The sequence below is a fragment of the Rhinolophus sinicus genome, chromosome 8 (genome assembly GCF_057876585.1).
Source record: "Rhinolophus sinicus isolate RSI-liver-muscle chromosome 8, RSI-T2T, whole genome shotgun sequence".
In the NCBI taxonomy this organism is placed as follows: Eukaryota; Metazoa; Chordata; class Mammalia; order Chiroptera; family Rhinolophidae; genus Rhinolophus; species Rhinolophus sinicus.
In genome coordinates this window covers 22864388-22876671 of record NC_142508.1, presented here as the reverse complement: position 1 = coordinate 22876671, position 12284 = coordinate 22864388, and the positions used below count along the sequence as shown (strand labels likewise).

The following is a 12284-nucleotide window of genomic DNA, read 5'->3' as shown; positions in this document are numbered from 1 at the left end:
GACACATTGCCATTAACCCCCTTAAAACACACCCCTATCACTTTGAACACACTTATCCCATCGTTCCTGCCACTTTCTGAAGCAGTTCTGGAAATCCTCTGTCGTGAGTGGCTTTAGTTGCGCTGCTGTGGCTGCCTTGATATCCTGAATCATTTTGACTTTGGGGACGAGCCAGAAGTCACATGGTGCCAGATCCAGTGAATAAGGTGGATGAGGACACACCGTAATTTTTTATTTGACAGAAATAGTTGTATACCAGAAGTGATGTGGGACGCAGAGCGTTGTCGTGATGGAGGATGATTTACGGCACACTTAAACACCTCCTCTCAACCATAGGTCACACCCAACAGCACCGAACAAGTTGAAACTCATCACACATTGTTACTAAGGTTTGACACGCTGCTTTCCATATTGAAGGTCGCTGCCTTTCTGTTGGATGGCACTCGGCAGCAGCATTCACAGTATGTTTTGATCACACCTCGTATTTTAGTCACTTATTGTATTTGTCATATGTCTTCTGTTTTCCGCAGTGCCTCGGATGTTGTTTTGGAATAGTAGAGATTCAGTGTGTGATTCATGCTTTAAAAACATGTTGAGAGCTAATGTGGAAAGTTCTAGAGTCAGCATTAGATGAGAGGTAGCAGGAGCTGAGAAGAGGGCAGTCCGATTTTCCAGGCAAGAAGTGCTGGGAGGTGAGTGCCCAGGTGTTGCTGACAGCAGCTAGGACCTGTCACAACCTCATCACCAGGAGCTACAGCTGCGTTTCACAGCATCATTGTCAGGAGCCTTCCTGAAAGGAAAGGCTTTCCCCTGCCAGAAACCAGAAGGGCCTGTAATCGGAAGGTTTCACCTTCCTGCCAGGTTGTAACAGAGAGGAAATCTGTCAACACGTATCCTTAGAAGCATAACTTTGAAGCCTCAGGTGACCTTGGAGGTTATAGTGATCACTGAGGTCGGTATTTTATGAGGAAGCTGATACTCAAAGAGGTAAGTTCCTTTCCCAGAGTTCCTGACCTAACATTGGAGTCTTCGTTGTTACGGGTAGTTTTATTTCTGTAGTTTAAATAATAAATTTTTGAAAATACTTTCTTTAAACATGGATTGTTGTAAAATGTATGCTAGAAGAATTTATTTTGTGTCCGAGAGGCCTGTTACTCTATCCTAGGTTGATGCTGCTTAAATACCGGCCCTCGGATACTGGTATGATTTAGTGGAAGGGGTACTTTATGAAGCTAAGCACAAAAACATTCAGTCTGAGATACTGCCAGAGTCCACAGGTTCAGAGTTCTGCATATTTCTCCTCCCACTCCCCTCACTGAACCAACTTCCTCTGTCTTCATTTCTCCTGTTCTGCCGCCTGCTGACCCTACGACACGCTCCTGCTTACCCTTCCGTGTCGCCCCTGCTTACCCTTCCGTGTCGTTACCACTCCGGCACAAATACCTCCCACTGGCAGCCCCACCTGTGAGTCACTCCCATCCCTCCCTTGCGCTCGTTCTCCCAAACTGGTATCTGCCACCCACCTCCATCTCACAGAGCGAAGGGAAGAGAAGTAATGCTCATTTGCTTTGGGTGCTTCTGTGTTCCAAGAGCCTCGTTATGTTGACAGTTATCTGTTCACGTGTCTGACACACAGAGTGAGCTCAGCGGCAGGGTCCAAATCATAACAGGCACGCATTCAGCATGCATTCTCCCAACAAATATGCACAGAATACTTAGGTGCTTTCCATGCCTTATTTCATCTTTTGATGCCAACAGCACTTCAAAGGAGGCTTTAGTATCCTCATTTCACAAGTCATGCGCTTAGAAAACAGTTGATAAGAAACATCACCATGATTCATACCCAGATTGGGTTAATGCTCATGTCAAAAGTAATTTGTAGAACCCCTTAGTCTGTTTGGTGCTAATTCCTGCTGTAACTTCTTTTCCAGCTCTTTTTTCCACCTTCCCACTCGAATCCTTTTCCTCTTCTGCAGACATCCTTTTATCTGCTATCTTCTCTCATGCTCTTGGACTCTGGTTAAAATAGGGAATTGGGTTCTTCAACTTGCCAACATCACTTCTAGGCACTAATCCCCCCCCTTTCTGATTCCTGTTATCTGAAGTCTAGCTATCAAATTATCTATGTAATCTTTTTTCCAGTCCAAAGGCAACATGATTTTAGCGTTTGATTTTATACTGTCTTTTGTATCTTGTAGTTAACAATCTACGAATGCATAAAAATGACCCTGTAGGTTCCTCAGACTCTCAGTTTTTCAGACTTCTTGCCGTACTAGAACTGCACGACCATTCCTTTTCACCTAGTAAATAACTTTGTCACAGCCTGGATCGCATCAACACAGGGACAATTCCAATTTAGACAATTCCTGCTATGGCTCAAATCACATTGCATCCACCCAAACCATATCTTCTAAAACACTGTTGTTTAGGCATTTCTTCTTTTTTTTAATTAAAGTTTATTGGGGTGCCGTTTCTTCTTAAAACTCTTGGCTTCTCAAAGTCAAATGCCATTTCATTTTTCTATACTCCTTCATTTGTCATGGGATTGAGCACCCTGATTCTATAAATAAATTAATATGAATTTAGTGGAGGAAATATAGAAAGGACTGGGCTAAATATAGATTTAGTGATAATACTTATTCTGTAGAACTTTAATGAATCTATAAGGTGTTAAAATAGTGTTTTACCAGTAAGGAGCTACTGTAGCCATTTCTGAGTCTATACTAGCTGGGCACCCCAGGGGGCGCTCCGTCTCACAAAATATAAGTGACTGACAGGAGCGTACCTTAAAGATGGGATCACTTTAGGGGTGTGGCCTCAGGAGAACCTCAGACTACAAGGAGTTTGAGTTAGAAACAGGTTACAAGACCAATTAGGTTCAGTCTTTGAAGACTGTCTATTATCAGCCTGAATCGGTCCTGGGAATCCAGAGTTCGCAAAGCAAGGGCTGGGAGAGGTGAGCACGGTGCACTGGACAGATTGCCTTTCGTCTTGGCGGTCCCTCAGCTGGCTCAGCAAAAATGGATGGCGTGTGCAGAATTGCCCTACGAGGAGTGTCCTTGTGACGGTCTGTATAGCATTAGATGGAGTTGAATTCTGGCCAAAGCTTGCTGTGTACCCGTTTCTACTGAGCAAGTTTCCCAATACCTGCTACAATCAACTCATTATAATAAGAGCAAAGTGTCAGGCAATTAGCCTTTGAAAGACTCAGCCATTAGTCCAGGAAAGGAGTAATAGTAACTGTGAAGTGAGTTAGGGACTAAAGCAGACAGTTCCCTTGCAGTAATTCTGGTGCACATAACAGGCTAGCATGTCCTGAGCTCCAGACAGTGGTCGTGACCCACTTATCCGCATACCCTCGAGTGAAGATCTTCCCACTTCACGCACAGAGTTTGCTTTAATCTCACCCTCGACCTTTGTCATCAATTGACGAAGGGCTATTTGGTTTTGCAATGTTGTATTAGGAAAAAGAAATTACATAAGGGATCAAACACCAAATGCGTATTTAAAATTCTGCTGCTCTCGGGAGGCAGCCACGTTTCGGGGGAAATGAGAAATGCTGTGTGTCCCCCACCCCCACCCCGGCCCCCAGTCTGTGGAAGCCCACCGTCTCTGGTCCAGAGCCGGCCACGCCGCTCCAGCTGCCCCCGAGGACCCGAGAGCCCCGGGTCGTAGCTCCGCCCCGCGCCGCCCGAGCTTTGGCTGCGGTGCCCGCGGGCCCCAGCTCCCCGCCCCGAAAGCAGCAGGCGCGCGTGTGGCGCTGTGTGTCTGCGCGCGTGTGTGCCCGCGTGTGGGAGATGAATTGGAGTCACACAACTGGGTGTTTCCTTCCGAGTGGTTCTGATCAACAATCCGCTAGGGGAGCATGGAAACTTTTTTTTCTGACTGAAAGGATGAAAACCGAGTAAGTACCCAGAACTTGGAACAACCAATACAAGCAAAACCCTCACAGTGACCATGTCCATTCAAACCGTTTATTCCCTTTTTATGTGAAAAGCCGTGAATGCTTACAGGAAAGTGGCAATTTAAAACTGAATGAAGGGAAGCAGTTAAGAAACATGAAAGGCTGGAAGCTGGACTGCTTTTAAAACCGGAGGAAAAATGAGCTGCTCCCGCAGGCTGGCCTGGATCCAGCTGTGCAACAGGCACTTGGGGTTTTAACCTACTGCGTTCTTCAATGCCGTTTTTAGGCTCCAGATTTACTCTGGTGTTGTCTTCTCTTTCCCTGTAAAGCCTTTATTGTGAGTTAAAGGATGTTGTGAAAATAAGGCATTACCGAAAGCAACAGTTGGCAGCCTGGGGGTGCGCTCAGGTTATTAGTTACAACTATTATTATTTGGATGTCTTTTTTAAACCCAGGCCAGCCACTTTTTTACTGTCATCGATGGAAGGGCTTTTACTAACCTTCTCCAGACTTTTGGGACCGATGATTCTTTGGCACGATTCTTCGGAAAGTTCTTAAGCGGGATGGAGCAATCTTGATTTAAGTTGTGGAAAAAGAAGACAGATTTGTATTTTTCATGCTGACAAAAAATAGCCGCTATGACTTTTCCGGCAACGTGGACTCGGGCCAAGTGAAGCTGAACTGGTCATGGTCTGTCGTCCAGTGTTCCTTTGTCGTCGGCGATTCTGCCCCCGGCCCTTCTTGGTGGGCTTGGTGGTGGCCATCTGTCTCTTCTACCAGACCCTGCCACTCCGAGGGACGGGAAAGCTCACAGCCACTGTCCCTGGGGCGGCCCCAAACACACCCTTCGAAACCCAGACAAGCAGATGCAAGAAAGGATTCTCTCTGGACAAACAGTGCTTCCTTCCCTCCAGTAATGCTCAGGAAATCAGAAAGGTAAGATGGTCATAAGCTTAACCTTGACATTTCTTGCAAAGATAGCAGTCTGCCTCTCTCTGTCCTTTATATAAAACTAAAATTAACTTCCACGAGGTCTGAAAGGGATCCAGAGTATACACAGCTCAGAGCGTGACCTTATGACAGTGAAGCACGTTAACTTCAACTTATTTTACTTCCAGAAAGTTTTTATCTCTTACAAGTTCACTTAATTTCAACATAACAGAATAGACAATTTGGAGGAGGTGGGAGTGATGTGAATGCTTTCTAAAATATTAGGATTCTAAGATCTGAAGATTTTTTACTCCAGGAACATAAATCAAAGATTCCTAAACTTCAATAAACATTGAGTGTCTCTTTTCTCGAGGCAATTAATTAGTATGGCTGCCCAGACCATTCCAGGCTCCAAGATACTCCAAAATTTCATTTTGTAATTGGTGAAATCAATTTTTCATTGGTGAACACATTTCTAGAGCACATGTGTATATCTAAAGCATTTCAAAGAATAATACAATAGGTTTCTTCAAAAAAATTGACACACTGCATTTTATTGTCTATAGAATTAGAAAAATATAGATTATTCTATACTTATACTATGCTAATTAACTTTTCTAATCGCACTTGTCAAGTGTTGGAGGAAACACAAAACATGAAAACATTCAGAATTTCTATTTTAATATACCACTCTGTTTATGCCTGTCAGTTAAATGATGACATTTAAAACAGTCCAGTCTAAAAGAGAAAAAGAAAAAAGAAACACACACACACATAATTCATGGTAGCGAGGCCAATGATATCTATACTACAAAAGGTAGTATAGCAAGTCAATTTAGGAATCTATAAAGTACTATCTTATATTTGCAGTAAATCCTATGATTACGGTTATTGTTTGGAGCACAATTTCTTGATGAATACCAATCCTGCTACCACTATTGCTAACACCTCCAGCATGACTACCATTTTGTTTTAAAAACTCTTTCATGTACTTCATATCAGACTGGACCCTGTAAGATAGGTAAGGCAAGTATGGAGTACCATCATTTCACAGATAGGATGACTAACCCTCACAGATATTCAGGTGGGCTGCATTATGACGTGGTACATCTACGTGGTTCCCACTGCGGGACTGATTCTTTAAATAGAAGTAAATTCAAAGTTCTAGTAACAATTTGTGAAACCACATCTCTAAGAACTTATTTAATATACGTATAACTAGCAGCACTTCTAGATGAAACTTCAGCTGCAAGTGTGAATCAATGATTAATTGATTGTTCAATTGTTCATTTATACTACCATAACTTAACTCTTACTTGCTTTTTTGTGTGTGTTTTTTTAGTACATCACATTTCTGATGGGTATAAACCCTTTGAAAGTTACTTCTTGTTTGTTTCTAATATTTGTAAATATCATTTCTTTAAAAATAGTTGAGATGGTTTAGCTTTTTAAGTACCTAAAATTTTTGCTGAGATGGACAAAAGGATTTTCTTTATTAACTTACAGTTCTTACTCCCTACTTGACTTTACGTGACTTCTGCTTTTGTCTGTAAGTTAGGCATATGTTAACTGTTATTTGTAGGCTGTCACAAAAAATTCCATTTCAGCTTTGGATCTTCTGCTACTTATGAACCATCTGAAACTTATTGGCTGCTTGTATAAAACATTTACTCTAGAATTTTCTTCACAAAAATGGCCAAACACGTGATGATTTTTTTTTCAAATTGTTCACAGTCTTAAATATTTTGACCATAAGCAAGATTCCAAATTCACAACAGTCCAGAAGCCCAGTAGATATGAACACTGAATTTCCAAACATTTGCCATGTGCCTCTATTTTTAACTTAACTTGTGCCATTGGTTTAGAGCCAGTTTTCATTGGAGATAGAAAGGAAAGTAGAAGGAAAGTGTCATGTAGAAGTTAGTTAAAATCAGGTATAAATTAACTCCCCTTGTAGTATATGATGCAAACAGAATTGAATAATAATCCAATTTTGAATATTAAATATTCTTTCAGATAGCTTAAGTGAAGAAAGAAATGTCTTTGGGGTCAATATATAGGTTATTCTCAAAAACAGCTACTTATGAAGTTCATTTAAAAAATAACTGATGAGACACTACATAGATTTTAGGCCTTTTTCTTAAGGCCTAAAATATAGCTTTTAGGTATTTTATAGGAAAAGCATTGTTTCTATCTATAAGTTTTTGGTTTTGTTATTACTTTTATTGGCATATCAAAATATACATGTTACTAGGGCTTTCCCTTACTTGTATTCATCCATCTTTAAATGCTTTATAAAGTTACTTAAAACAGCTGGTTTTCACCTAAGTTTCATGGATTCCAGAAAGTATTTGGATGTATAAGATATCTACCAAACCTAAGATTTTAAGCAAAATATTGTGCGTATGTGTGTGCAGTTCTCCGATCCCATTCAGGTATTCAGACCTAAAGAAACACTATGTAAGAAACACGAAAAATGCTTAAAAAGCAATACATTAAAACTTTAAAGTAACTGCCCTCCAGCAAGTGAAAGTTACTTCTAGATTTATAAATCTAAAAAAGGAAAAAAAAATCTTAAAGAATCCACATGAGGACATTTGAAAATGATTGAATGAATACTGTAGAGTCTACATGAATAAAATTCAGAAACCAAAGTATACTCAGAGTATTTCTTGAATAAGTTTTCACACTTTTATGAATGAGCAATAAGTATGTCCCAGTCTTTTGGTTTCTGTTGTTTCCAAGACAAGACCTTTTGTACTGTATCAGCCCATCTACAGAGGGTTGTATGGAAGCAAATATTTAAAGGTGCGTGACTGTACCCTTTACACCTTTACAATTAGGATCTGGTTCAATGTCTAAAACTGTGTTCAGTACAGATTGAGATCATGGTATAGTATATGCCAACTTTCCATAGTGAGGAAGTACTCTCCCTCTTTCTGGCCAAATTCTTTTTTTCCCCATTTTAACTTTCCAAAGTGCCTTGCTTAGCAGATGTACTTTTGTAATTTCTTCTGGATTTTCTCTGAACATTAGTTGTTTGAATTTTGGCTGATGATTAGACATGTCTTAAAATTATTTCAATGTAATAATCTATAAACTGAAGACAATTTCAGTTGTTTCCGGTGAAGTAGGTCACTCAGTAAGATTTACTTATTTTTCTGGAATCTAACACTTTAATATTTTGTAACATAGGAACACATAAACAGACACAATGAAAGAATATCTCCTTAGTATCTGCTCTGTTAATGGAAACTTTTCTCTTTGGGGAATACATTTGTACTCACCATAGCCATGTGTTTCTGATTATCTCCTGTTGATGCTCTATAAGGAGAATTCTGTTCCTTTGTTGCTTGACTATTCGTTCTCCATTTCTTCTTGGTTTCATTCTCCTTCAATGACTGTTTTTTACAACTACTCTTCCCAGTATCCACCCATAACCCAATGCAAATAAATGAATGTTTCCATTACAGATATGTTTGTCTGTGTTTCTAATAATGCATAATATATTTACCATCTGAAAATTTCTAAAAATCACTTGTTTAGGCCAGGTTTTCTAGAAATAGAACCCAAGGTGAACATTTAATGCTGACATTTTATTGGATGGTGCAATCCCAGGACGCAGGAATTGGGGAAAAAAGGAAAGAAGGAGGCAAACACCAAAGGATGCATTATTGGGAGACATTTCCAGAGAGGCTACATTAAACTATTGCATCTCAGAACAGGCACTTGGTGAAGGAGGCAAGAAAGGCCAGCAGTTTATTTCCTGGCTTTCCCCTTCTTCTGTCTTTCGTTAGTTCGAGTCTGTCCCATGCTACTTCCAAGTAGTGTTACCTGAACTCTCTGGGCAGCCATTGGGGAGCCAGGGCCTCGGTGGGTGTAGTCCTGCACTGGCAAAGGTGAGCTGGTCCCTGCTTCTCAGTCAGTCGTGTGTAGCACAGGAACTCCCAGGTGGCGGAGGTGGTGAAAACAGTGCCCACCACTTACCACAACCATGGCATGAATAATGCCCACTGGAGGGGTATGTGCGGTGAGGCAATCTAATGTCTGATACAGTAGTTCTGCTAATTTTGCTTTCTAAAACCCACAGAAAATGTCAAAATGTGCTCTTGGTCTTGAGAAATGACATTGGTTTCTTTAAGCAATATGCTACTCAAAGTCAGATCTGCTTATCTGTGGGCAAGGTCTCCAGTTTGGGCTGAACCATTTTTTTTTTTGAAGTCCATCATTTTATTTTATTAAAATGTATTGGGGTGACAGTGGTCAACAAAACTACATAGGTTTCAAGTGCACAATTCTATAATACATCATCTATGTATTGCATTAAGTTTGAGATGCTGGGGTTAATGGCATGCTATAGCTGGAGGTGTGAGGAGATGAGTTGAGGTGGGAGCAGTAGGGGAAAGAGGTTAAGAACGTCTTAAATAAACAAACAAACAAACAAACAAACAAACAAACAACAAAAAAAATATATATATATATATATGTATGTATTTACTGTCTACATAGAATATATACTCTTTAAGAGCAGGGACTTTATTTCACTTACTGCTGCATCCTTACTACCTTACTTCATTGCTCACTATGTGTCAACATAGTATCTGACACATAGTGAGCACTGAATAGATATCTAGTCAATGAAACAATAAATAATCGAGTCATGAATTTAAGGGTCAGAGAAGGCCTACTTTGGAGCAGAGGCCAGGAAATGAATGCGAGGAACAACTTCCCTTTCATTTCATTTTTCCTCTTTGCTGCACTGTCAGTTTCTCCACTTCATCTCTTTCCTGTGCCAGGACCTTGAGCGCCTGCTGTACCATTTCTTGCCCTTCTGGTTAATGCTAATCATCCTGCCACTTTGCTACATTGAATCTGCTGCATCAGGTATCATCTCTCTCTCCTGCTTTCTCCAGCTCATTTGTCTTGTTGGGATCTTTATCCCTGTAAATATTGTCAAGAATCTACCATATTAAAACATACAAACAAACGACACACAGCATCATTTCCCAACTATTTCTACTTCCCATCTCTCTTGGCTTGTTATCATCGTCTCACTGCTCTTTCTATCAAGCAATTTCCATTTTTTAACAGATTGATTGTACTAGAACTGAGTTTTTCCTCTTATGTGATTGGATATGTTCACCAGATTTGAAGGTAAAGATGTTTAAATTATGCCAGTGACATCTAAATATAGGGGTCTATGTATAGAAGGTTCTCAGATGTTGCCAGCATGTGAACAGGTACGCAACGTTCATATTAGTTGGGCTTCCTGACGAGCACTTAATTAAAGCCCGTGGATATCTCTGAGATAGTTGATTAGAGCTGCGTTAAATTTTTATAATGAAAGATGCACATGGGTGAAAAGTTATTCATACGGAGAGCATTTTAAACAAATTCAAATTTGTTTACATTGCATAGATTTTATTGCATAGATTTTAATGAAGCTTTGATGGTGCTCATATTTAAGCAAGATTTATTAACTTTCCTATAAATCAAAGAATCAGTTCAGTGGTGTCATTCTCTCTGTGTGTGTGGTTTTTTTTCAAGATAGTGGCAACGGCTTCTGCTTCTTTCTCTGTTTCTTGTTCTAATGGAATTAGAAACTCACATGAAATAACCCCCCCGAAATGGAAACCACTATGTACACTGACATTATTATAAAAAATGCTTCCTGTTGTCGACTTTGAATGTGTGGCCTGTTGGGGTGAAAGAAATGTTTTGGTTTCATTTTTCCCTTTGGTTTCCTTTGGATATTTTTTCTAGGAAGCCATTCTAACTGCAAGGATGAGCTCATGTTCTAAAAGTGGATTTATGTTCTCTAACAAAAACTATACCAAAGTTGGAAATTTGCAAGGTAAACAGTACTTTGTCAGCTTTTGTGCTTTGCAGGGACTTGTTCAAAACATAAAACAAAACACCTTGACCTATCATGTACAGGGTTAAAAAAGAAATATAATGATAAAAGATGAATTGAGTCTCTGCGGTATATAAGGATCTTAATGAAATTTTTTTCTATTAAATTCACCAATGGAGGCTTATGATCCAAACTAGTAGATGAACAAATAATTCTTATTAAGAAGAGCACACGGGTTTAGAATTACAGAATTGGCCTGATCACGTGTTCTGAAATATAATTACATTTGTCACCTCTAATCCTCACTTGGGGACTCTTAACTGTACTCCACCTCCCCCTACCCTCCCTCCCCAGTTGGCTTATACTACATGCCAGTCAGAGCAACTTGCTAAGGGGAGCTCTGCGACTGCGTATTGCCGGTGGGAGTACACCTGTCTCCAGCAAGGCTTCTAACATCAAACATGTTAAGTGTACTGAATAAGAAGTCTAATAGACCATACAGACGTACGCTGTAGACAAACATGGGCTTCAGGACACATCAGCTCATGTTCCTACTGTGTTATTTACTAGCTATAGGACCTTGGCAAATTATACCTGGATTTCTGAACTCTCGATTTCTCCCTGGAAAAATGGAGCTAATTACACCCTGCTTATGAGAACTGAATATGGGTCTGAAAACACCAAGCATGGTGGCATTCAGTAAGTGTTTGTGTCTTTCCAGCCCCTGAGAAGCTCGGTGTAAATTCTAGCCTCAAAAGCAGACACTTTAAATGGCTTATATCAGATTTGTTTCAAGATTGCACGTGGCGTACATAGTTTTGATTCTCAGCTGATGTGTTTTCTTCGTTATATTTTGCTCAGGCAGATGTTTAAGTCAGCGTGTCCTATGCTAGCAGTCTTCAGTTTCTTTTCTGTTTGAAACATCTAAATGCAATCAAATGCAGGCGCATTCCATTGGTATTTCCAGGGCTGTGCCTGATACTTCCTTCCTCTCTCGCTCAGTAAAGGGTGACTAAAAGTAGTGGGAATGTGGCACATCTTCCCTGATTATACACTGTAAATTATTTACAAATTTGATTATAATTCTTTTCGTAGCTAATTTCTTACAACACATCTCCCAGCTGATCTTGACAAATAGAAGCTGGTATCTTCTGCCCTAAATATATTCTGACTATGCTGAAGAGGGATCTGGGAAAAAGTGGCCAATTCAGGATGGGAGTCAGGCAAGGGACAAAGCCCGACGATAGTGAATAACCCACCTGTGGGGAGAAAAATAGAATTTATTTAAAGAGTAATATTTCTCCAGGGTCATGGTGTTTCTTATTTATTTTGACATAAGAAATGTGGATACCATTGTGGTGCTGGTACAGACTTTTGTAAACCTTCTGAACCACCAGTCAAATGTCCGTGTATCTGACGCAGAGTCTGCAGTTCCCCCACTCACTCTCTCCAGGCAAAAGGGGACACAGTTCCAATGCTGAACAGTTGAGTGACCATGAACAAGTGATTACTTTGGGCTTCATTTTCCTAGACTGTGGCATAGGGATGGAAATGTCTGTTGCAGAAATGTTATGGGATCAAATTATGAGTGCTTTG

At 40.2% G+C, this 12284-nt stretch overlaps 1 protein-coding gene across 2 annotated transcripts in view; it reads left to right on the top strand.

The window, feature by feature from the left end:
• The first annotated feature begins 3696 nt into the window (after window positions 1-3696).
• Window positions 3697-12284, top strand: part of CPED1 (cadherin like and PC-esterase domain containing 1) — a 250121-nt gene continuing 241533 nt past the window's right edge. Inside the window, exons 1-2 of one of the 2 annotated variants that reach the window (XM_019750063.3) lie at window positions 3697-3904; window positions 4360-4840. In XM_019750063.3, the coding sequence (XP_019605622.3) occupies window positions 4592-4840 (249 nt within the window). In that variant the 5' untranslated portion in view covers window positions 3697-3904; window positions 4360-4591. Of the gene's footprint in view, window positions 4841-12284 lie in introns of both variants that reach the window. The other variant, XM_019750062.3, reaches the window with a different exon arrangement.